A 27,723-nucleotide genomic window follows, 5' to 3' on the forward strand; every position below is an offset into this window, starting at 1 on the left:
TTAATTAGTATTATTCTATAGTTTATGGCAATGGTTTCAATCAGAGTGCCGCCACACACTACGGTGTCTCAATAATACTTCAATGGTATAGTGAAGAGGGCCGTCGAGAGGAGAAAGAGCTGGGGGATTTTTCTCTGGGCCCAGAGAAACTTATGGGTCCGTAGTGATTCCTAATCCTATAAAATTAATGTTATTTTTACTAATAGAAAAAATCTTTAATTCTCGTTTTTATTAATAAAGGAACATTCTATGTAGTTCATTTGTTCAAAAAAATTAATAGCTAAAGGGTCCGTCCGCTTTATATCCGAGTTCTTTATAAGCTTGATACAACGCTGTCCGCGAAATATATTGCTAAGCAGCTAATGTCAATTTTATGCAGACTATATTATTTAGTCTACTTATTTTTACAAATTTAAATCATTTAGTCAATCATAATCTTAAGAATAAATATTTTTGACGTATTAGATTATTTGATTATAAATTGGAATTATTATTATTTTTTAATTTAGAATAGATAAAAGTCTCCTATTTGCAAAAAACTTAAGACACAGTTTATTATATTTTTTGTAGAATGTTCTGAAATATAGGATATATTGAAAGAAAATTCATATAGGCCCAGTAGCCTGCAGACTATAAAATAGAGGATATAAGCGATAAAAAAAGGGCATCGTACATTATGCAAAGAGCTTTAAACTCTATGATTCAAACGTTGGATCCACGCTCCCATAAGGTGGAAATGGTTGCACTGGGGATTAACTTGGCGTTGAAACAAGGAATGGGTTTTGGTCAACATAGGACGAAGTCAATTGACAAATATCCTTCATTAGTTCCTTTTATATTTGCAGAATAGGCTAGAAATAATGTGTTTTGGGCACTCTTGAAAAGGGGAGCACTTGCCCCAATGTACGGGCATCCATGTATTAGCTTATCGATTTTTATAAATAACTATATATATAATTTTTTTTGATAAATCAATACATTATTGATACAAATTTAATTGTAAAACTAAAATTGGAGACGTAATTGACTCTATTACAACATGGTATAAAATTAATATGACCAACGGATGGAGAATAAAATTCTGGCTGGAAATGTATCGTTCTATTGATAAGAGAAGACCCCACTAAAAGACCGCTTAAGTATAAAATTGTAATAGTAAACTGTACAGTTAATATAGAAACATTAGTCTATTATTAATTTATATTTTTATATATTAACTATAGAAACATGACTTTAATATATCAACGGAGTTGAAAGTGAAATTCAGTTAAATATATAAACAAATAATTTTTTGTAAGACCGAAATGCAATGTACTAAAAAGTCCAATTGATAAGATGTGTAGTTTAAGAACGACAGAGTATGCTTCTTATCTTAATCAGCACTCATTCAAATAAATTTACGATAAGCATTCGAAGTCTAGTAGAAAGTGTTGATTTATTGTATAAAAATTAAATTGAATAACAAATTCTTAAATTTTTTACAAACTTTGCATATAAATTCTATTCTACATCATTTCAGTCGATTTGCTGCGTGACCTATATCATAGATAAAAAGGCATTAAATCATAACAGAAAAAGCCAATAATCAAACAAATAGCTTGCTAGACAATTGATGTCGGGTTTACATATTTAATAATGAAAATCAGATACTGATTCTTTAATGTTTCAAAATATTATACACTATATACTGTATTATCCAAGGTTTTGTTGGTAAAGATAAGATTAAATTATTGTTCATGTATATTAATAGGCCTACATGTTTTAATATTTTTATAAAATAATTGTATATGTTAGAAAATTCGATTTTGTTTTAAAAAACCAGGTACAGTATTTGAAAATCATTTTGTCCACAACTTTTGTAGAAAGTTTCATTTTATTTATACACGATGTTTTAAAAATATATTTAAGTATTTTTAATAATTTGAAATTGTTTAATTTCATATGCACACTACGTGACGCGATCATATACATGTATAAGGACGGGCATATAATATTATGTATATTAATAAATAACCGTTGTTTCTCTAGTGTTTCATAAAAGTCACGTGTTTTGATGACAGAGCTGAAATCTACAGAAATGTTTTTTAAAGTTAAAAAATATAATAATTTAATTAATTTAATTCCATTTTATACTATATTTTTCATTGCCACCAGACTTTAATTTCATTTTCATAAATGAAATATTTAAAAATGTCTACAGAAAATATAAATAATCCAATCACTTTAAAGAAAACCGTTCGACGTCATTATGCTCAGCCAGTAAGAAGAAAGCGTCGTTCTCATTAGGATGTCGATTCTCCGTACAAATCATATGAATGTATTAAGGTCACATGGGAAAAACAATTCAAACGTCACGACTCTTAACCAATCAGAAGTTATATTTGCAAATCATGTGACTTACACCGCCTCCGTCACACATGGACGTGTGGAGAGTGGGGGGGTTATGTTCGGAATGGTTTGGGAAAAAATGACGATTTTATGAAAGAATCGAATAATTTAGATAGGTCTATAGTTTAATTTTAGGTTGTGTGGATATCAATTTGTGAAAATGGCTTTCGAGCTGAGACTTCACAGTCCAGCTGGAGGTGAACCGGCGGTTTATCAGTGGCCACTATCAACATCGGTAAGATTAAGCCTACTTCTAGGCCTAAGTTGTTTGGATGGTTGTTATGGTAACTGATCTGAGATTTAAAAGTTATTTTCATGAAATTTAAACATACAGCGACAATTAAATAGCATTTTTTCTCTGTATTTTTCAGGATAAACATGACGGGGCCATTGAAATCGTCGAAACGATCAGGTATGAAAGTTTTTCAACAATAGAATGATTTATTATGCTCTTTAATATTCTTAAAAATAAATTCTAATTCTGGTATGTCTTTAGTGTATTTATTTTTGAATTAAAGTGTATGTAATTCATAATATAAAGTAATTTTTAAATTTAATAGTGAATTTTTAATTGAAAAATGTTTATGTATATGGACTATTGGTAAAATTTGTTTATATTGGTATTGAAATATTTTCATAGAAAAAGATTGAATTACTTTATATATTCTAAGGTGAATTCTTTGAGAGAAAATATTTTATAATTTTATTGTTGTGTTAATTGTTCTCACAATTAAAAACAATTGAAGAATTTATGTAATGTAATAAAAATAATTGTACTTATTTGTTATTTTTATAAGGCTGAAATTATAGACTTTTCATTAATTTTATGTTAATCTACTGTTTATTTTTCTGTCATTCTGTCAGGTTCCTCATTTCCTTACATGTTGATGCATTTATTCACTTCCATCATATCATTTTTGAATAGTACTTTTCAAATAAAAATAAAACAATTTTCCTGAAAACTATTATAAATTATTTTATTAAACATTTTCACTTCTCTGTTTAAAGAGTTAATTTTAATGCCAATTAGTGATTTTTTTTTTTTTACTTCCAAAATAGTTTACAAGTCAAAACGTGTTTCAACAGTCAATAGAGATATAAATAGTAGTAGTAAAACATTGTATTTCCAATCATCTGTAAGAAAAACAGAATTTAATAATTATAGTATAAATTTAGCATATGCTTTATTATTTTTGAGTTTTAATTAGTTGTGAAATCATTTTGAATTTATCCCGAGTAACAAAAATTTCAAACTTCAAAAAGTTGTTAAGTTTTTATCAAAGTACTGTATGAATAAAATTATAAAATTACTTTAAAAAATGTATTATAACTTATGATTAAACTATTGATATACATGAGTATAATAAAGTTATGCTTCAATATCTATAAAATGGTATTGAAGTGTAAATGTATTATATTCAATAATACTTTGACTAATGTAAAATTTTTAATGATTTTCAAACTATCAAGTATTCATACATCATACTTTATCTACATGTTTTATTTTTCATATTTTATTAGTAACATTTTTCCCAATGTGTCTTTTTTTTTTTTTTTTTTTACATTTTGCAACATTCAATGAGAATTTTCTATAGAATTTGCTTTGTTGTTAGCTAATTTATTAGAATACATATACAGTACTAGCATATTATCCTAATTTAATATTGTTGGTCTTGATTTTTTTCCAATATTTTTTATCACTAATAATTATTATTATTAAGGCTTAGTTTATACCATTATCTTTACTTCTATTGAACTTTTCATTATATGTCTCCAGTTTTATTTTTACTCTAGTTATTTAATCTATTTGGTAATAGCATATATAGTTTTAATTAAAATGAAACTGGTAACAAACCATAAACTTCCAATGAAATTTTACTTAATTACTAACATTTTTGACCTTGTTCAAAGGCCAGTATAGCCTGATGATGGCTCTTGAACAAGGCCAAAAGCATTAGTAATTAAACAAAGTTTTGCTGGTATTTCATGATTTGTTGTGAGTTTTTCAGTTTATATAAGTTTGCTTTTTTAATAAGTATAGAAAATTATATTCTTTTATTAAATATTAATAAATAAAATAAAATTATAATTGATTTTATGGTTGATTTTAGGGTTTAAATAATAATTGGAAATCCTGCTTACTATAATGATCTATTGTTATGATTATTTTTATGTCCTTAGATTGTCTTGAATTTTTAATTTATTTATGTTTTGTTCAACTAATAAACATTATCATTATTGAAGAGAGTCATATATAGAATTCCTTTATTTGTAATCATTTTGGGATTTTCCTAGTACTGATAACGGATGATGATAATGTATTGTTAACATTAAGCAGGAATATATAAGTAAGGCTAAAATTAGTGGAAATTTTGCCTTTGTCGATTCTGACACTAAAAGGATATGTTAAAACAGTTATAAAATGCATGAATTATAGATTTATTAACATAATTTTTATTAATTAATAGTAATTCTTGTTCTGTTGTTTTTTGCATTACCATCTTTTACAATAGTTAGCATATAATTGAAGTAGAAAATGCCACAGTTTAAATTGCTCTATTTCAAACAAAAAGTGATTAAATTTAAAAATTGTTTTAAAGTAGCCTATTGGTTAAAAGTGATGATAATTTGCTACACTGAGCGTTTTCAGACACTTTTTGATGCTAATAGTGTACAAAGACAGTTTAAAATAGCTATTTACTTGAAGATAATGATAAAAATGACCATATTTTGATTATAACAAGTTAGGCTTTTATAGGATTTTATTTTAACTTATTTTAACTAGGATTTTATTTTAACTTATCAGAAATAATGAGTCCCAAAATATATAACATTGAATAATTAATAACAATGTCTGTGATGAAAATAAGCAGATTTTTGGTATTAAAATTTTAGCTGATATATTATTGGGTTGTTTGGAAAGTAAGTTCGTATTTTTTACCACTAGACGGATTAGTTATATTTTTCCTGCCATTTTCATTCTAAACTGTATTATCATTATATATTTTGACAGCTAGCACTTTAAGGCTTATTTGTAAAAAATTTTGTTTGATTTTGTGCAATTGTTTATTTTTTGTGTCCCATCGAATATGGAAGATTGAAAGCAGCATTTTTGGCATATTTTGCTCTTTTATTACTGAAAGGTAAGAATGCTGTTGAAGAAAGAAAAAAATTGTGTGACGTGTATGGAGATGTATTGACAGAATGACGGTGCCAAAACTGGTTTACAAAATTTCATTCTGGCAATTTCAATATTGAAGATGCACCACGTTCTGAATGGCCAGTTGAAGCCAATGAAAACAAAATAAACGTACTGATTGAAGCAAACTGCCAAACAACAACAACACATGAAATCACTGAGAGATTAAATTTGTCAAATTGAACTGTTTATGATTACTTGAAACAAATTGGTTTTGTTTCAAAGCTTGATATATGGGTTCCACATGTTCTTAAAGAGAGATGCTCTCTTTGATGGGATTTTAAGGAAATTTTTTTTTTAGAGCTTTTACCAGACAATTTAACAATTGATTTGAAAGTGTACTGCCATCGAGTAAACAAATTGAGTAATATCATCAAACAGAAAAGGTGGCTAGAATTGATCAACAAAACAGGTGTAGTGTTTACCATGATAATGTCAAATTTCAAACAAGTTTGGTAACTCGTCAGAAACTGTTATAACTTAGATGGGATGATCTATCACACCAACCATATTCGCCAGATCGAGCACACTCAGATTAACACTTGTTNAAAATTAGCAGGTGCCAAAACATACAAGTTATTATAAACACTTCAGTTTTATCATCATTGTCTTTGCATTAATAGACCTTATGCTTTTTTTTTGTGCTGGTAGCCTCAACATGAAACTGATAATATGAAATTGTTACTGGTATAAGTTATTATTATTGGTCTTAACTATGCTTTAATTTAATTGATGTAATTGCAATTTTCTCATGATATAATAGCTTAAATTGCTGACATTATGCTAGTTGAAGTTAATAGCAGAAACAATACTGGATGAATTACTTATTAATCAAAATTATTATTAATTAATAAGTATATGATTTTAAACTGTTTTAATGTTAAGGCTGGTTAGCACAATATGACTACTATTCATTTTGTCACAGCTTAATTAATTAAAACATTGACAAGATTTGTTGATGATTCAAATGTTTATATGGTGTTTTGGTGTATGACTAAAAGTTATTTTGATCATGTGCAAGAGCTTTCATTTCTCTCTAAAGTTATGAAATACTATCTAACACTTGATTCTAATCTTGTCTTTGATTGGTTTGACAATGTGATAATGAACAAAATATCTGAGAGATTACACTTTTTGTTATATAGTTGCAACTTATGACTTGTTGGTGGTATTAGTTCAACAATGATGTTCAAATGAAGCAAATACACTGGTGGAAATTGAAAGTGTTACACCCAGATGGAATTGGTGAAAATTCACAAAACTTGGTAAACATGTACAGGGGCATACCCAGAAAAAATGAACACGAAATGAATTATGCAAAGTTTTATTGCTGTTTGGTACATGTTTCAGTAAGTGGTATGCCCACCTTGAGCATGATACACTCTTGGATTCTTGCAGGCATTGAATCAATAAGTGCTTGAATGTCTTGTTGGGGTATATCTCTCCATGCCTGCGCAAGTGCAGTCAGTTGTTGTACAGTGCATGCTGGATGGCTATGAGAAGTAATCCATCTATTCATGGCATCCCAGGCATGCTCTATAGGGGATAAATCTGGAGACCAGGCAGGCCAATCCATGATTGCAACGCTTTGCAAGGCCTGTCTTGTGATGGCAGCAGCATGAGAACAGACATTATCTTGTTGGAAGATACCGTTGGAAGATATGGTGTTCATGAAAGGTATGACTACTGGATGGATCACCCTGTCCACATACTGGCGGGCGGTCATTGTGCCTTCAACAACCACCAACTCGGTCCTGCTGTCGTAACTGATTGTCCCCCCCATGACACCAAAAATTGGACCTGAGTGGCATTCTGAAATCACAGCAGGGTGGGCTCTTTCTCCAGCACGCTGGCAGACATGTTGCCGACTATCACATTGGTCTAAACAGAATCGGGATTCATCACTAAACACAACTATATGCTATTCATGTGTCCAATCACGTCTAGCAGCACATCATGTTAGCTGTTGTTGGCAATGAAATCTGGTTAATGAAATACATTGTATGGGGGTCAGAGATCTCAGCCCAGCATCAAGCAGTCGGTTTAGAATTGTCCGTGGGGTGACTCTGGCAGTAACTACTGCTTCGATCTGTGCTGCCGTAGCACATCTGTCAGCAACTGCCATCCGCACAATATGGCGGTCTTCACGTGGCATCGTTCTTCTACGTGGACTTGTTCCAGCTATGTGAGTACTGGACCCTTCCTGCGGCCACCGTATGACCACTCTTTGTACTGACATTGTACTACGGCTAGTTCTTTGGGCAATTTCACGATATGATGCTCCCATTTCTGACATGCCAATTATCTGACCTCTTTCAAAGTCAGACATTTGAGTGTATGGAGTTCTCACTTGTTGATATGACATTACTGGTCACCAACAACCTTTGGACCAAAAAAGTCATGTTCTATAACACAGTTCACAACTTTAAACTAAACACTATAGCAATTTTGCATAACAAATGTCTCCATAATTTCCATACCATTATATGTACTTCATTTAATTTTTGATCATTCAATACCCTTCAAAAAGAGATTCTTTTGCTCCAATTTCATACGTCTTTGACAATATCGGGTGGAAACTTTCAATTTCTGCCAGTGTATAAGTATATTGTGGTTCAATCTATAAAATACTGGTGGTAGTTGTATTTTGTAAAGCAGTCTTTAGTCAATGAAACCAGAATTTCTCATAATGGTAGTCTGATTTACTTAACAATAACTGACATTAAGCAAGACATCAGTTTAGGTCAATTTCAAATTTATTACAATAAACAATGTCTGTTGTATTATATTTAATGAACAAATCTTTGCAACTTGTTGAAATAATAATGATTCATTCAAAAAAGCTGCATAAAATATTGTTTGAACATTATTGTAATATTTATGCAGTGACAAATTGGATATTTCCAGTTTCATATTCATATTATTTTAATTATAATTAATAATAATAATAATTTAATAATAATATGAAAATGGAGCAGCTGTACATTATAGGTATTGTTAGCACAACACAGTTTTGCTCTAACATAGTTTAAGAATTGGGGAAATCTCTATAAAATTCGGTGTTTGTACAGTAGGGTTTTGCTCTAACATGATTTGAGAATTGGAGACATTTCTGTATAAAAAGTTACAATTTTTAAGTGAAAATACCATTATTTGATATTTTTTATTCAAGCAAGCATGCATATTGTTTCATGGAATTTAGAATGTTGAAATTTTTAATGTTGTTGCATGCCTTTTTCGCCTGGTTTTCTGTAATGAGAACTAATTGTATATTATTTCTTCTTCCTTGTCCTAGCTTCCTATTCTTGCTTTCTTATAAACCAGCTGTTGCTGTCATTGGTGATAGTGCTCTAAATGACTCAAAAGACTGTCACTGTGTTTTGTTTTTATAAATTAAATTAAAAGTTACTACATTAAAGATTAAATTTTTAAGATCTCTTAGGCAAATTCAAGCAAATGAAAATATCAGATTTTATGAAAAAAAGGGGGTGAAAAATCAATATGTTGCTTATACTTCAGGTTAAAGTCAACAGAAAAGTTCAGATGACAATATTTTGCTAAAATGAAAATGTCCTTGTTTAATGGAGTTTAGCAGCGAAGAGAAAATTAATATTAACATGCAGTACTTTTGATTATGATGTTAGTTAATTATTGATTTCTTTAATAAACATATTTCTTTTAATTACAAAAAAGATTAGTGCAATAAGACCCTGTTTAATGCTGCCTCGCTTAACACTGATTCAATATAACGCAGTCTGCTTGGAGCCTAAAACAAGCTCAAAATTTATGTCAGTTTAAATTATCATAGCATTTCATTGATTCATATATAATACAATTATTTACGAACACAAACCAATCGGAATAAGGTGGCAAAAAGGTGTACTCTATTTAAATCTATGTTTGGTTCAATTTTGGAAAAAATATAATATTATGGATGCCATAAGCAATATCGGCTTCATTTGGCAAAAATTAACCAATAAATGCACAAACGAAGTGTGGAAGAAGTTATGGCTGAAGGTATCCAAAAATTCTCAACAAGAAGAGCCTGTCAATGTATTGTTAGGTTGACCAAATTGTCATCCTAATCGATACAGCAGGACTAAGAGATGTAGGCGAGCAGGATATTGAGGAGTTACTGCAGGTTTCTGGTGAGTCTTACCAACGACAACCTTCAAGAACTGTCAGAAGAAGGAATTCATGTAGAACTGAAAAATAGTGATTCTGAAAACAAAGAACCTAAAGAATTTCTCTACAGATTTTCTTAGTAAAAATTTGGTAACGATAACTGAAATCGCTGATCAAATTGTAGTGAATGGTCCAATTTTGAAAGGAGTGCAAAAGCAAAACAAAATGTTTTGGGTGCGATTTTCTGCTACCGACATTTGCTAAGGAAAAAAAAAGGGACAAATGAAACTTTCATGACTTCATTGCAAAAAAACAAGAATTTCAGAAAAGTCAGAATTTTCATCACAAAAAAATGAACTTTACATTTCTGTATGCACATGTTTGTTTGTTATTTAACATATTTTTATATTGATTTGTATAATAATATAACTTAAAATTAAAGTAAAATTTGTTTATTTTTGGTTGTGTGTTCCCCTATCCCTATTTACTCTGTTAAAATGATCTCGTATAATGCTGTTTTGCGTAGCGCTTTGTCGTCCAGGAATGTATCTCCCACATTAAGCAGGGTCTTACTGTATATTTTTTGCTAAATTTTGGGACCTAATTCTATGTTTTGTACTAGTCCTTTGTTTCATATAGCATGGATTCACATAACAGTACTTTTTCATAACCTAATTACTATGTTATATGGGGGGATATAAGTACTTGTTTCGTGGCATATTGTTTTTCTAATTTTTGTTACTTATCAAAACTTTCGATTTTTTTTTTTTTAAACTTTTTCTCCCAATAAAAATATATATATATATTAAGGAAGTACAATATATAAAAATGTAAAACTTATTTTTAATAAGATTCTATGGTATATTAATTCTGAGTATTGTAGTCATTTTGGGACATTTTTCTGCTGATAACTAGAGTATAGTTGGAGAATTTTAATCATTAGGGGTAATTTCAATTAGTTCAAACCTAACAAGTTGGCAGATTGTGCATCACCTGCTGTATGCTGATCTGTAGCAAGAGACACCTTTAACACTTGGTGAAAGTTAGAACATTAATAAAAAACTTATAACACTGGTGGAACAAACTTTTTATGTTCAGGAAATTTTTACTGCAAGAAAAGTATATTACAGGTATACCTCGCCTTACGTCGGTAATTGGTTCCAGGAAAACGACGTAAGTCGAATTTACCTGTCTCCGAATCTACTTATCACTAGGAAAGCATTTTAAATAATATATGGTTAATAAAAATCTATTTTAAGCTTACAAACAAATAAATTTTAGTTTTTAATATAGTACAAAAAAAGTAATCTAAATTTACGAATGCGTGTACTGTAAATACAGTACATACTTGTATATATTTTAATATGATTTTATGTGCTTTAAACGTTTATCTAGTGATATTACGACTTCAATATTTGTGGCGGACAGACGTAAAGTCGAATAAAATGACTTAAACTTGATTTTTATTTTTCCATATACTTTTTTAACAAGCGACGTATAATCGGGAACGACGTAACTCGAAACCGACGTAAGTCGAGGTATGCCTGTATTTATTTGGAGGTAAAGTATAAACTTCTTGTAAACAATAATAATTGTCATATTATATGGAAGCATGGGTTTTACTGATTAGTTAGTTATGTCAGAGATTAATAACATAACTACAACCAATGCAATGCTAATTTCCTACATGGCATTTTGGGGTAAGTCTGATCACCACTAGGCCGAATTGCAAAGAAGGAAGCTGCACTCAAAAGAACTTTGTGATGACAATGAATATAATGATATTAAACCTGCCATTTATACATTTATAATGCTGCATTGGATACATATGACATTTGTATCTAATGCAGTAAGGAGCATGACAATGCTCCTTGCTGCATTAATGATACAGGGATAGTGTGTTCAAAATTAAGATTGTATGGAATGCACTGACTTTGACTCAACTGAGGATAATCTGCAACTTCTGTTGGCAGTGATAAACATTAGAGATAAAATGAAGCAACTTTTATTATTATATGTGTATAAGTGAGATTCACTTCATTAAAACCTCTCCTCACTAACATATTCTTTGGGTGTTTTAGTTCAAGTTTGGATTGTGAAATTAACTCAAGATTGTTTGAGTGTTATTTTAGTTGGTGCAATTAAACTCTTGGATTTAATCTTGAAATATTTGAAATTTGTATCAGTTCTAAAAAATACAATTGACTAATCATGAAATAATTATGACGACAATTATGAACATCATTATATAGCATCTAAATAAACTTGCTTAACTCAAATTTAACATTTAGTCTTTGAATAGTTACATTTCAGTTGTAAATTATCCCCAAATTTATTAAAACTTTCTTTTAATGTAATTAATTTTACAGTAAATTTTAAATTTTACCTTATGATTTGTAAACTTATCAGCTAAACAAGTTTAAATAGGTCTAGATGAATCTATGTATTGATGAAAAATCTAATGCTTTTCAACAATCAGTAATCTGAAATGAAAAGGCTTTGATTCAATTATGTTTCAGGGAAACAGAATTTTTTATTTTATATAAATTCTTTTGATCCTAAATTCCTAGAAATTAAACTTTCTACACACACACACACACACACACACACACACACACACACTGTATGTGTACAGTGTAATCAACTATATTACAAATTTTAGAGGAATTGATATGGACTTGTAATGTGATGTGAGGATTTGTGTAATTTTTCACAAATTTATTTTTTGCAAAATATAAGTAGCATTCCTACCCACCTGAAAAATTAGGGAATTTGTTTCTATCTGCATTGTTGATTTTTCTAACAATATGATTGACCAAGTGTAGCCATCAGCAGGCAGCAAGAAGTAATATGGTTCAAGGCAACCTATGAGTAGGGTTGCAGAATATTTTTAAGACTCAAATTTTCCCAAACATGCATAAAATTTCCAAAACATTATTGCATATGATTACGAATAATTATTAATTGATTCATAATGTAGTTTGAAAAATTCAAATTAAATTATACAAATAATTAAATTGATTAATATAATTTATATAATTTGCCATGCAACACTAAACTGATAAATTATATTAAAATATTTTTAATTAAAAAGAATGCTTTAATTTAAACACATGTTATCATTATAGAATAGCATATACAATTATAAACTTGATGTAATATGTTGTATAATAGAAATAAAATTGAAGTCAGTGCCATAAATTACCTATTTTTTAGAACGGGGCAGTAATTAATGATTTTTTTGATGTCCAAATATGCAAAATATATTTAACAATGATATCAGAATGAATTTTTATAAGACAAAAATTTCAGTTATGGACAAACTTCAAGTAACAAACACCAAAAAAATGCTTTAAAATGGAAAATTTCAGATTTGGAAGAAAAGTTTTGTAGCATTGAAATTATTTTTCACCGTGAACATTTTGTCTAACTTCTAAAGCATTCTTTGCATGATTTAAGTTAAATTATTCTAGAAAGTTAATAGGAAAAATTACATAAATTTACATTTTAAATAAAATTTAAAATATAATTTTTTTGGAATTGCAGACATACTTCAGGTTATGACCATCTCATGATAAAACAAACAAAAAAGATATATCGGTCATGTATCTCTACCTTACCATGATCTAACTTAGCTATACCCACCAATATGACACTTATTCCATTCCACATGTTGTCACCTGTCTGATTTTTTCATTGTGTCTGAAAATTTCTGGATTTTAAGAAAATTTGGCAAATCATCAATAATTATTTTTTAATGATATTACTGATTTTATAACCGACGAACAGAAATAGTCTGATAATTTAATTAACAAGTCATTTATAATAACATTTTAGAGTAGGGATCCAGATACTGAGCCTTGAGGACAGCCTTTATTTAGGGAGCAAGTTTTTTTTAACAAAGCCTAATTTAAGCTCATCTGTGATGTCTTTTAAGAAAGCCTTGAGCAAATAGAAAATATTATGTAGTACCTTAGAATCTCTCACTTTTTTAAAGTTGAGGGTTACCACACATTGTCAAATATGCCTTTGATATCTAGAAATATTAACAGAGACATCAATCTCTTCTTCCCTTGCTATAGAATATCATGCAAATTAACAAAGGGAACACTAGGACATAAATTGTGTAGGAAATGGCAATTCACAATACAAGTACTGTTTGATAGAATGCATTTTGTACAGTACATAACCTGGGGTATGTCTGTACTTGAAATTTATAAAATAACAAACTGGATCTTGGCACCAGTGATTAATACTGGCTTCCTTACATACTTAATTTTGAGGACATTCCATATTTTAGAATTGTGATTAACATTTAGAAAATATTTAATTGTTAGGACAAACTGACAATCTAGTTTTCATTATAATATAGTAAACTCCACTTATTACACATAGATTACAGATTATCAGTTTGTTAATGCCATCAAAATTAGCAGGTGCCAAAACATACAAGTTATTATAAACACTTCAGTTTTATCATCATTGTCTTTGCATTAATAGACCTTATGCTTTTTTTTTGTGCTGGTAGCCTCAACATGAAACTGATAATATGAAATTGTTACTGGTATAAGTTATTATTATTGGTCTTAACTATGCTTTAATTTAATTGATGTAATTGCAATTTTCTCATGATATAATAGCTTAAATTGCTGACATTATGCTAGTTGAAGTTAATAGCAGAAACAATACTGGATGAATTACTTATTAATCAAAATTATTATTAATTAATAAGTATATGATTTTAAACTGTTTTAATGTTAAGGCTGGTTAGCACAATATGACTACTATTCATTTTGTCACAGCTTAATTAATTAAAACATTGACAAGATTTGTTGATGATTCAAATGTTTATATGGTGTTTTGGTGTATGACTAAAAGTTATTTTGATCATGTGCAAGAGCTTTCATTTCTCTCTAAAGTTATGAAATACTATCTAACACTTGATTCTAATCTTGTCTTTGATTGGTTTGACAATGTGATAATGAACAAAATATCTGAGAGATTACACTTTTTGTTATATAGTTGCAACTTATGACTTGTTGGTGGTATTAGTTCAACAATGATGTTCAAATGAAGCAAATACACTGGTGGAAATTGAAAGTGTTACACCCAGATGGAATTGGTGAAAATTCACAAAACTTGGTAAACATGTACAGGGGCATACCCAGAAAAAATGAACACGAAATGAATTATGCAAAGTTTTATTGCTGTTTGGTACATGTTTCAGTAAGTGGTATGCCCACCTTGAGCATGATACACTCTTGGATTCTTGCAGGCATTGAATCAATAAGTGCTTGAATGTCTTGTTGGGGTATATCTCTCCATGCCTGCGCAAGTGCAGTCAGTTGTTGTACAGTGCATGCTGGATGGCTATGAGAAGTAATCCATCTATTCATGGCATCCCAGGCATGCTCTATAGGGGATAAATCTGGAGACCAGGCAGGCCAATCCATGATTGCAACGCTTTGCAAGGCCTGTCTTGTGATGGCAGCAGCATGAGAACAGACATTATCTTGTTGGAAGATACCGTTGGAAGATATGGTGTTCATGAAAGGTATGACTACTGGATGGATCACCCTGTCCACATACTGGCGGGCGGTCATTGTGCCTTCAACAACCACCAACTCGGTCCTGCTGTCGTAACTGATTGTCCCCCCCATGACACCAAAAATTGGACCTGAGTGGCATTCTGAAATCACAGCAGGGTGGGCTCTTTCTCCAGCACGCTGGCAGACATGTTGCCGACTATCACATTGGTCTAAACAGAATCGGGATTCATCACTAAACACAACTATATGCTATTCATGTGTCCAATCACGTCTAGCAGCACATCATGTTAGCTGTTGTTGGCAATGAAATCTGGTTAATGAAATACATTGTATGGGGGTCAGAGATCTCAGCCCAGCATCAAGCAGTCGGTTTAGAATTGTCCGTGGGGTGACTCTGGCAGTAACTACTGCTTCGATCTGTGCTGCCGTAGCACATCTGTCAGCAACTGCCATCCGCACAATATGGCGGTCTTCACGTGGCATCGTTCTTCTACGTGGACTTGTTCCAGCTATGTGAGTACTGGACCCTTCCTGCGGCCACCGTATGACCACTCTTTGTACTGACATTGTACTACGGCTAGTTCTTTGGGCAATTTCACGATATGATGCTCCCATTTCTGACATGCCAATTATCTGACCTCTTTCAAAGTCAGACATTTGAGTGTATGGAGTTCTCACTTGTTGATATGACATTACTGGTCACCAACAACCTTTGGACCAAAAAAGTCATGTTCTATAACACAGTTCACAACTTTAAACTAAACACTATAGCAATTTTGCATAACAAATGTCTCCATAATTTCCATACCATTATATGTACTTCATTTAATTTTTGATCATTCAATACCCTTCAAAAAGAGATTCTTTTGCTCCAATTTCATACGTCTTTGACAATATCGGGTGGAAACTTTCAATTTCTGCCAGTGTATAAGTATATTGTGGTTCAATCTATAAAATACTGGTGGTAGTTGTATTTTGTAAAGCAGTCTTTAGTCAATGAAACCAGAATTTCTCATAATGGTAGTCTGATTTACTTAACAATAACTGACATTAAGCAAGACATCAGTTTAGGTCAATTTCAAATTTATTACAATAAACAATGTCTGTTGTATTATATTTAATGAACAAATCTTTGCAACTTGTTGAAATAATAATGATTCATTCAAAAAAGCTGCATAAAATATTGTTTGAACATTATTGTAATATTTATGCAGTGACAAATTGGATATTTCCAGTTTCATATTCATATTATTTTAATTATAATTAATAATAATAATAATAATTTTATACTGCTAAGAAGTTAAAGGTATAGTATGTTATCTGGCAAGTATTGGGTTGTTCAGAAAGTAATTTTGTTTTTTTTCCCCGTGGCAAAAACACAATATTTTTATAAATAACTATTTTATTGAATTATATATTGACCATTTTGGTCAAATACCTGTTGCCATCGTTTCTGGTAGTAGCATGATCCATGTTTAAAAAATTTTGATGTTTGCTTACAAAAAATGGATCCAAGTAATTTTTTAAACATCTTACAGTTTAAAAAATTTAAGACCAGAACAAATAATAATCTGAGAGTGCCTGATCTGGCAAATCCCATCTAAGATATAACAGTTTCTGACCAGTTACCAAACTTGTGTGAAATTTGACATTATCATGGTAAAACACTACACCTGTTTTGTTGATCAATTCTGGCCACCTTTTCTGTTTGATGATATTACTCAATTTGTTTACTCGATGGCAGTACACTTTCGAATCAATTGTTAAATTGTCTGGTAAAAGCTCCAAAAAAAAAATTTCCTTAAAATCCCATCAAAGAGAGCATCTCTCTTTAAGAACATGTGGAACCCATATATCAAGCTTTGAAACAAAACTAATTCATTTCAAGTAATAATAAACGGTTCAAATCAACAAATTTAATCTCTTAGTGATTTCACGTGTTGTTGTTTGGCAGTTTGCTTCAATCAGTACGTTTATTTTGTTTTCATTGGCTTCAACTGGCCATCAGAACATGGTTCATCTTCAATATTGAAATTGCCAGAACAAAATTTTGTAAATCAGTTTTGGCACTGTTTTTCTCTCAACACATCTCCACTATATGTACTGTACCACACTTTTTTCTTGCTTGAACAGCATTTTGATTTTTTGGTAATAAAAAAACAAAATATGCCGAAAATGATGCTTTAGATTTTCCGTATTTGATGGGACACCGAAAAAAAAATTGTACAGAATCAAACAAAATTTTTTACAAATAAGCCTTTAAGCTGTCAGCTGTCAAAATATATTAAAATGTGGTTTAAAATGAAATTGGCTGGTAAAAATACATCTAATTCTTTTAGTAGTAAAAAAACAAAATTACTTTTTGAACAACTCAATATAAAGTTCATACCTATATTTATTTTAGTTTTACTTATGTTTTTTGATCTGATATTTTTATATTAAACACATATATACCAATTTTCTCTGCTAATAAACTTTTTCTAACTTCTATTATTAACATCAATACAATCAGTTTTGCTGATTGTATTGATGAAACTTTAGATCAGTGTTTGTTGTTTTAAATTCGGTCTGAGGTAAACAATACTACAGTTTATTTTTATATCAGGCTTCAATATTAATCAATTTGTAATTAGCCATAATATAACTTGAAAACAATGTTGTAATTTAAACTTAAGTTTGGAAATTAAATTAAATTTTATAGGAGAATAGTTTTAATTGTACATTTGCTAATAAATTACTTCCAGTTTTTTACAAAATCATTAGAGCTCATAAGAGCCACAGGAAATGATTTATTGACATGTTTATACTGTATGTAGAGTATATGCAAGAAGTTTAGTTATTTGAACATCTTGTATTCAATAACTGAGAAGATATAGTTATAAAAAATCAATTTTATTTGTTAATGTAATGACAAATTACAGTATAATAAAAAGTTATACTTAACTGAAAAGGACTTAATGTATGTTAAGTTGTCATTATCATGCACTGTCTATACATTTACTTTGTGATGAATAAAACTATTTTGTTATTTGTCGAATTTCATTATTGTGTGTTTCTATAATATAGATTATCAGCTCATATTGATACTACCTGATTTAGTAGTAAAATGTATTGAAGCATACTGAAAAAGCAGACATGTCAGCATTTCTAATTAAATGAGATTAGAATTTAAGATTATAAAACAGGTTGTTCAACATTTCCAGAACCAAATGAAAAGTTCCTAAATAATTTGTGTTAATAGCTTATATAAATTTTATTTTTCTATTTGAATCAATATAAAAACAAATTGTAATGAGCTTAACATTTTATTGGTGTGTTCCTGAATATTATTGTAATTGCCAAATTATTGATTGTGTATATTAAAAATATAAGATTTTGGAAATGTTATTTTTTAATCAGCATTTAAATTTTATACAGCAATGAATATTAAAAATATAAAATTAATTTAGAATTTAGTATATAGAATTAGCATACCTGTATCAGGTATAATATTTTTAGCTCAAGCAATTCTAACTATGAAAGATAATTATTAAATATAAATTATGTTGGTAAATTATCAAAGATGGTAAAAAAGATTTTAACCTGTTGGGGTTATAATATCTGCTTCCAATAATCATTAATTAGAGTAATAAATTTTCATGTTTTATCTTTTTAAAAAATTTAGTTTAAATTCTTTAGGATATTTCTAGGATGCTTTTTATCTAGGATTTTTCTGAAAAATATTGTTCTAAACTGAATTTCTGTTCAAAAATCCTGATGAAGGTTTATTAATCAAGCTTGAAAATTAGTTTGATTAAAGATTAAGTTGCTGGAAAAGTATGTAAGCTAATTTTTGTCTCTCTAGTTACTGTCCAGTTTCAGCTTATACCAGTATCTGATCTCCATAGCAAAATGCATAAAAAACAAACAAGTATTTATAGATTGCATGGAAATTACTCTGCACGAATACAAAATTTGAAAATTTTATCTGCAATAGGTATTTTTAATGCAGTACTTATAACTTTGTTTAAAGCATTACATCACCCATACCATCAGCTTGATCAATCAAGATGATCAAGAATTACACCTCTGGTAAGGTACATCATCATCACTTTCAGATTCATCTTCAACTGATTCAGGTGGCTGTCATTTGCAAAGTATTATTACTTTGAAAGTGAATGGCTCTTTTCTACTCTTTTTTCTGATTGATTCATCTTCAGCATTTTTTATTTAAAGTACAGTACAGTGGTACCTTGACTTAAGAATTTAATTCATTCCATGGTGGAACTTGTAACTCAAATTACTCATATGCCAAATCAATTTTCCCCATTGAAATGCCATTAATTTATTCTGGACCTTCCAAAACACCTCAAATTTTTTTGTTACATATTTTTAAATGTTAAAAAAAAATATACTTATAAATAAAAAATATTGTATAAAAACACAATAGAATGTACTGCAATAAATTGGTTTTGCGGATGTTGCAACATTCGCTACATAGATAAAAAAAGAAAAGATGGAAAATTCAAGAAATGAGTGGCGTCGCACACAACATGGAAATGAACTAATGCCTATGCAATTCAGTCATGTATTTTTCTATAAGGTGGCCTGTTGGACATTGGAAGGGTAACAAAAATGAGAAAATTACAGCAGTTTTCATCTTTTTCTTAATCTATGGTTTGCTGTGGCAATTGCTGTGCCAACTAGTGGTGAGGTATCTGAAGCTGGGGTATCATAATCCAAATTTTAGCTCTCAACTCAAAGCAAAAGATTGGCTGAAAGACAGCTCATTTATCAAAAAACTCTCAAGTTGGGTCATTTGTAAGTCAAGGTACCACTGTACTCATTTCAGATAGCTATGTGTTGATAAAAAAAATTAGGAATTATCTTTACAAAAGCAGTGCTAGATGAAGAAAAAAAAGAAAAAAAAAATATAGCTGTTTTGGTAATTTTTGCACTTTTCAATTGCTTATATTTCGGCAATTGCTTTATAGAAAATTTTGCACATTACCTAAGAAAACAATTATCTTTAAAGATGCTTGTAGAGAGAAAACTACTGGGTCTAGAAAGCAAAAAATTTTAAACTTAAGCCTTTCTTGTTATTGGCAAGGTGCTCGTGAAAGTTCTGGGTCGATAGGTTGAAGTTCACAGAGTTCCCATAGAGCAAATTCAGTTTTATGGCTTAATTTTAAGCTTATAAGAATAAAATTGCATTGAAGCAAATGAATTTTATTCAAAATGTTACTCAGAATAACAAATGCTCAAATTTATGTGAATTAAAACTTTCTAACAATTTTTCTAAATGGTGTATGGAAAGCATTGGTTAGCAATTCATTTTGATCAGCACCTTCTGAATTGTACATCATCATTATATGTTTTTGATGTAATAATACAATTATTAAACAAAAAACAATTAATATCCAAACAAAAACATCTGAGATGTAAAAAATTGTTTCAAGTAAAAACTTATGCTAATTTAGACGACAGTCAAAACTTTTAGTAGTTTCTTTGGCGAAGATTAGCTTGGTGCAATTAAGTGGTATCCACAAGATTTTTACAGAAACTCCTAAGAAAAAGTTTGACTGTTGTCTAAATTGTCAAAGTTTTTACTTAATGCAATTTTTTACATTTCAGATGTATGTTTGTATCAAATTGGTATGTTTATCAATGCATTTTTAACTGATAATTAGTAAATTGGTTTACCAGTAATGCAATATAGTGGATGATAAATCATTGAGTGTATTCATACAATAATGTAAACTTCTAGATTTTGTGGAGATGGAAGTTATACACAGTGGAAATGTTTTTAATTTATTTCAATTCATTGCTCATATCTAATATATTGGAGCTGTGTGCGTGCATATGTGTGTGCGTGTGCTCGCTTTATTAAGACCTTAAACACCACAATCTTATATGGAATCAGATTAATGCTACAAAATGGAGAAATAATACATCGAAGGTTGTTAAACATAGTATTATTGACATCAAGTGTATTAGTCTTATGTATTTATTAATATACGGTATTTTATTTATCTAATACTTAATTTTTAATACTTTAAATTGCCATAGTCAATTTTTAATAAAACTAACAATTCATACCATAATTTCTAAATAAAATAATTATTTAATTTGACTAATGTATATGTGTCTTATTTTATAGATGGGTCTGTGAAGATTTTCCTGAATTGAAATTGGCTATGGAAAATTATGTTTTACATGATTATGATACAAAAAGGTAAAAAAAAATATATTTATATATATATACATAGTTACATAACTGTAATCAAGGATTCAGTTTTCCAAACTTTTCTATGTAGGAATCAGCAGGGGTACAGAATAGATCCAATTGAATGAACTAGGTTTGGGGAGAAATTAAAGCCATCCCAGGGAAATTTGTAGCAGAAAAAATATGACAATAACTGCTGTAACATTATAGTAAAGTGGAGTAGCATCTTGGCTAAGCCTATAGACATTAATTGGGAAAATTTGCCAAAATGCAGGGAAACTATTTTAAAAGTAGAATTGGAATGTTCTTTATTTTATTTCTGATCACTTTAGTCACTTGTTACATTACTGACTACTTGTACTTATTGCAAGCACAAAGTTGGTCTCACTTGCCAAACCACAGTTTTAGTTTTTATGAGAAACTGAAACAGAGCATTAAATCAAAATAATCTGTTTTTATTTCAAAACTTTTTCAATTCTATTTAACGGATGAAATTCTACATGAGCATGAATTAAAACAAAATATTTATACTCTTCCCTGCATGGAAAATTTTTAAATTAAAACAGTTTTTCAATAGTTTATTAATCTTGTACTTTATAAATATCTTTTCTGAATTGTTTTGATTGAAAAGCTAAATACAAATATCATAATTTTATAAACATTATTTTTTGTATATGTTCATAAATATATGTCAATGTTAATGTTTTTTTTATTTTATAATAAATTTTAAAATGTTATAAAATTATGATTTCATTTTTAAAAGTAACAATAACAATAATAATTATAAGGAAATGTCAGTCAAAAACTGTTAAAAAAAAAAAACTTATCTCTTTGCAAAAAATTGCAAGGTCATCATAAGGAAATTTTTCATTTTTTTGGATGTCAAAAGTCTGTTAATTAGCACTTTGTGCTAAAAATAAGTAATCTGTAGCATTGGTGACAACTTTAATTTTATTTCTATTAATCAAAATGTTACAACAAGTTTATAATTATATATGTTATCCTACGATAGTGAGTGACACATGCTTAATTTAAATTAAAGCACTTTTTATAAAAAAAATTTGGCATTAATTTATCAGCATGGAAAATTATATGGTATGCCTAGTTGATTATTTGTATGATTTAATTTGAATTTTCCAAACTATGTAGTGCTGATTATTAATTTGTTCATAAATTGTTGTTTTATTTTGTGTAATAGTGTGCACTATTTTTGGGGGAAATTTTGGGTCTGCACTCCTGATAATAAGTAGTTTAATAATTTTCTTATAAGTCTATTGCAAATGTACAGGATGTGCCATGAATAAATGTTCATATGAAAATGATGTTCAGAAGTTCATGCCATACGTGAGTGTAGATTGGGATATTTTTTTATGATTAGAGGAAATTTATCAGTTAATGCCAAAATTTAGTCTTGTTGATTGAGAAAGTGAAACCAAGTTAGAGTATAAAAAGTAATTAAAGTATAATACAAACGGCAAGAATTTAATATGCTTCTGCTCACATATAGCATGAACTTTCCAGCATTGCTTTTATATGAATGAATCCTGTATAAGTATATTATACATGACAATTTCAATCAGAACTATCATCTTATATTTCACTTGAATAACAATAATAATGTTTTTAAAGATATCAAATTTATTTTTATTGGAAATTTTATTACTTTTTCAGTACTGGCTTTACTTGAATAGTAACTGCATTTTGTCTTTAAAACTTGAAATAACTACCCTCAAATAATAGCTGTGTTTGTTTAAGGATTTCTGAAAACTTAGATAAACAATATAAAATTAATAAATATCATAAAGCACAGTAGATAGATACCATATTTATATATTTAATAGAAAATGAAATATGTAAAATATACAATATATAGTAGGTGTTTTTTTAATTATTTTTGTATTATAGTATATTATAGTAGGTGTATGTAGAAGATAACACTCATTATAAAAATAGGTTCCAGTTACCATTTCAAGTATAAACTTTCATAAATATTTTATCAATAATTACTTCCTTTGCAAATAACTATTTGCAAAGGAATTAATAACCACCCTCAAATAGTAACTGTAGTGAAAATATGCATTCTGAAATAGTAGCTATTATTTGAATAAAACTGATATCTCATATTTTAAGTTTTTATGGATTACATTCTTTTTCATCCCCATAGAACAGTTTGTGTCACAGACCAAACAAAATACTGCCCTAATGTAATAAATATCTAAATTATTAGTGAAAATTACAATGTCCAGATATTCAGTCCAGAAGTTTGAAAATGTTAAAAAGAAAACCAGATTAATGTATTTATATAAATTATTATTTTTGATTTAAATTACCTTATATTTAATCCATTTTTAAGAAACAAATGAACTTTTTAGTGAATATTCATTAAAAAAAATGTTATTTATCTGTGCAATTGTTTGTCTGGTCCAAACTTTTGTTACAGTTATTTTATTAAGAAAACAAAAATATGAATAAAATGTTTATATAAGTCAGGAAACTACAGAGAAGAAATGAAAATATATTTGTGTTTATTTTGTTAATAAGGATTTTATTTATATGAAAATATAATTTACATTTATGAAGAATTAATTTAATAAATATAACTTTGTTTTTTCTAATAAAAGTAATGGATATTACACTCATTCTGCAGTGCTATTTGTCCTTTTGATTGTTTTTCAAAATATATGTGTAATAGTTTAGTATAATGTTTAATATAAGAAAAATAATCAAATGAATTATATTTTAAATAGATGTCTTTCTATAACAAATGATTTTTACAAACATCTAATTTACAAAACCTACTTTTGTAACTATTGCAAATTAGAAGTTTGTTAAACTTTGTAAAAACAAAACTGCATTTGTTTGTCAGGCCCACTCATAATAGACAAAATTTAGGTCATCCATACAGCCTTTGCATTCTAGTGTCTTGTAGAAAAATCCAGTTCAGTCTAGTAAATTCTGGGGCATATTAATTTTTTTCATTTTGATGAATACTGATATAATGAATAAAATATTTTATTTTAATAATGCAGTAAAGATATAAATAAACTATTAACTGAACTGAAATCTGAAATTAGATATTTTATAAATTTAAAAGAACAGATGAGTACATTTTGCAATGAACTTTCCAGCATTGCTTTCCTATGAAATAATCAAATATATAATATATATATTATAATTTGATTTCAAAACAGATTAATGTACAAGTTATTTATTATTTTCAATATAGATTTACATAATTTATATTTAATCTGTTTTTTAATGTTTCAAAATTAAATACTTATATCTAAATTAAAACAAAATTGTAAATTTATAAATATTTTTTTCATCAATTTATGTAATAGAAAATATATTAACATAAAAATTTTTTTATAATTAATAATTTCAGATTTGATAGTTTATTGTTAATTTGGGAATTTCTTTTTGTATTGTATGAATTTCTAACAAATAATATAAAGCTAATTTAAAAAATTGCATTATAGTTAGTAGAAACTATGTAATAAAAACTTTAAAATATCTGATGAATGAAAAACAATTTATAATTGAATCAAAAACATTTTAATTCTAATAATTGTTTAATATTATGTGCATTAAAAGAGTTTGAGAATGAAATGTCTGATGCATCTGTTCTTTAAAAATCATAAATATGTTAATGAATATAATATAAATCAAAAACATTTATACTATATGTATAAGTAAGAGAATAAATTTAGAATTTTGAAATTTTTATAGTTATGAAAGTATGAAGACTTTATGTGAAAAATATAATAGAGCAATTGACAGTGTTCTTCAGTTGGTAAGAAATTTTATATTTATTTATGTATGTAGATTGTATGTGTTTGTTTTTTTTTGTTTATTTTGTTAAAAAATATTTGCATTTTTTGAATAGTACAGTTTTATTATTAAATTTTAACTACAAATTTTTTCATGAAAATGTCTTTAAATTTAATACTATAAAGTACAGTACATTGATACATGTTTCTATGAAATTTTTTATTTTAATAAACTGTGTGTGTGTGTGTATATATATATTAAACTATATTATAAACAAAATAAAATATTAACTATTTTGAGATATTTGAAAGAATCAATAATTATTTTTTTTATGATGATACCAGTAAATTTGAGATTTAAATATAAAATTTAATTTAGAAATGCTGTTAAATTATTATTTTTTAATGAACAGTTAAAATTGTTTTATTGGATATAAATTATGTAAAATATCAATCTCAAGATGAGCTATATGTACTGTAAATACAGCTAATTTCTATGAAGATGAGCTATAAAACTTTAAAAGTTCAGTTTTATAGTTCATCTTCAGGGGAAGTGCATCTAATTGAAAAACATTTTATCATAAAATTAAAGTATTCAATGAATCAGTCATTTAAAGTTATTTTGAAAAATGATTTTCTTTTTTAAATTTTAGCAAATTTTAATAATTCAAAAATTTAAAAAAAAATCAAATGTTAAGTGAACTTTTATTTATATTATCTCACTGCAAATGAGATAATCTATGGATTTTTATCAGACTATTCTAAGTCTCTAATTAATAATCCAAAACAAAGTAATTTGGCTACAGGTAGGTGGTTAGTAGAGAGATGTACTTATTATTTGCTAATCATTAATTGGCTCCTCCACAAGTTAATTGTCAAGTGATGATTGATTCTCTAATAATTGGTATAATCAGTAAATAATCATTCCATATAAAAAAATCATTCCATATTTTTAACTTAAAAAGTAATAGGCATTAAAAAAGTGATGTTATTAATAAAGTTATTGTTTGCTTAAACTGAAATTCAAAATAATCATGGAAATATGTCCAGTCTTGTTAGAAACCACTAACTTTTTTGGTAACTGTGTTTTCAGTCTGAAATTTTTATTTAAACTGAAGATGTTGTATTTTGGTACTATGAAGCTTATTCCTTAAAAATATATACTTCTTTCTCATTCATAGCCAATTATCACATTTGATTCAGTGCCATCTGCCAATTTTGAAAGAAATTTTCCATTTTTAAATAAGTAGATTATTATTACATTGTTATTTATTTCATATTATTTTTTTATTAACTGCATTGTACTTGAAAGAATGGCTGATGTGAATTCTGGCATAAGCCAATTATTATATCAATTAATAATGGAAAAGTATGACTGCCAGAAATATTAAAATTATCACATCTGTTTGTTCAAAATGGCATCAGTATAGAATTGCCAAGAAAATATATAATCCATGTTCTACTAGAAAAAAAGATAACATTATCTTGAATCAGTATCAAGAAACTTCAACAGAAATACTTTACTGTGAATAATTTTGACTAACCTTACAGTGGAACCTGGTTAACTCGAATCGGTTGGGGTAAGAAATTCAGACTTTGAGTTAAAAAGTTTTGAGTTATGAAGGTTCAACTAAAAATCAAGATTTTGTGCATTGGTTTATCAGTGACCCATAATAAACTATCCACATACGTCCATGGATCTTATTACATGGAATCATTGCATCAATGTAACTGTGCTGTCCAGAAACTCAAATGCTTAATTGAATGAGAAAATAAGCTATCAAGAAGTGCTTTTCTGAATGACTGATCCATTCACTCCTAAGTATTTAGTAAGGATTTTTTTAATTGCAATATTTCAAGCCTAGAATCAATCTATTCATTATTTTTTATCACAAAAACTACTCTATGATTGTTATCTTTTTAAAGTTTTGCCACACAGTTTTAAATTTTTACTTAGAATTGGACTATAATAATTTTTTGAAAAATTTATTAAAAATCCATTTATTTATTACATCAGCTAGTCAGAGAAATCCATTGGCAATCAAATAAAAGAAAACCAAGTTCAGAAAAATGCAGGTTGAATGGCAGTTACAGTCTAGGTCACATATGCTGTCTGGAAGCCACCCCCACTGTCACATGACATGATGTTTATTTTTATTCATATATGATTCTCACACTTTATAGAAAGTTTGATTAGTTATTCAATAGATGAATGTTAATTATTTTATTTGACAGAAAATTAAAATTTTACAGAGTTTATGAAAATATGTATCAAAACCACTATTTAAGTTAAGAAGTTCAACAAATTTGAGTTAACTGGTTTGATTTCATATGTAAATTCCTACATTTGGACAATCAGGGAAAGAAAATGACTTTTGAGTAAACATGACTTTGAGTTATCCCAGTTAAAGTTAATCAGGTTCCACTGTATTAGAATGGTACATTATTGGCATGAAATTGTCTAGTGTTCGGTTTGCTTTTCAGTTG

The 27,723-nt window shown here is 28.4% G+C and overlaps 1 protein-coding gene across 1 annotated transcript in view; it reads left to right on the forward strand.

Annotated features, from left to right (window-relative positions):
- The first annotated feature begins 2,332 nt into the window (after window positions 1-2,332).
- The window catches only part of LOC111629121, an 87,761-nt gene continuing 62,370 nt past the window's right edge, over window positions 2,333-27,723 (forward strand). Inside the window, exons 1-4 of the mRNA XM_023372991.1 lie at window positions 2,333-2,623; window positions 2,760-2,800; window positions 21,401-21,475; window positions 25,196-25,259. Of these exons, the coding sequence (XP_023228759.1) occupies window positions 2,549-2,623; window positions 2,760-2,800; window positions 21,401-21,475; window positions 25,196-25,259 (255 nt within the window). The 5' untranslated portion in view covers window positions 2,333-2,548. The remainder of the gene's footprint in view (window positions 2,624-2,759; window positions 2,801-21,400; window positions 21,476-25,195; window positions 25,260-27,723) is intronic.

Source organism: Centruroides sculpturatus, unplaced genomic scaffold (genome assembly GCF_000671375.1).
Source record: "Centruroides sculpturatus isolate CEXI.00-Female unplaced genomic scaffold, Cexi_2.0 scaffold639, whole genome shotgun sequence".
Lineage (NCBI taxonomy): Eukaryota > Metazoa > Arthropoda > Arachnida > Scorpiones > Buthidae > Centruroides > Centruroides sculpturatus.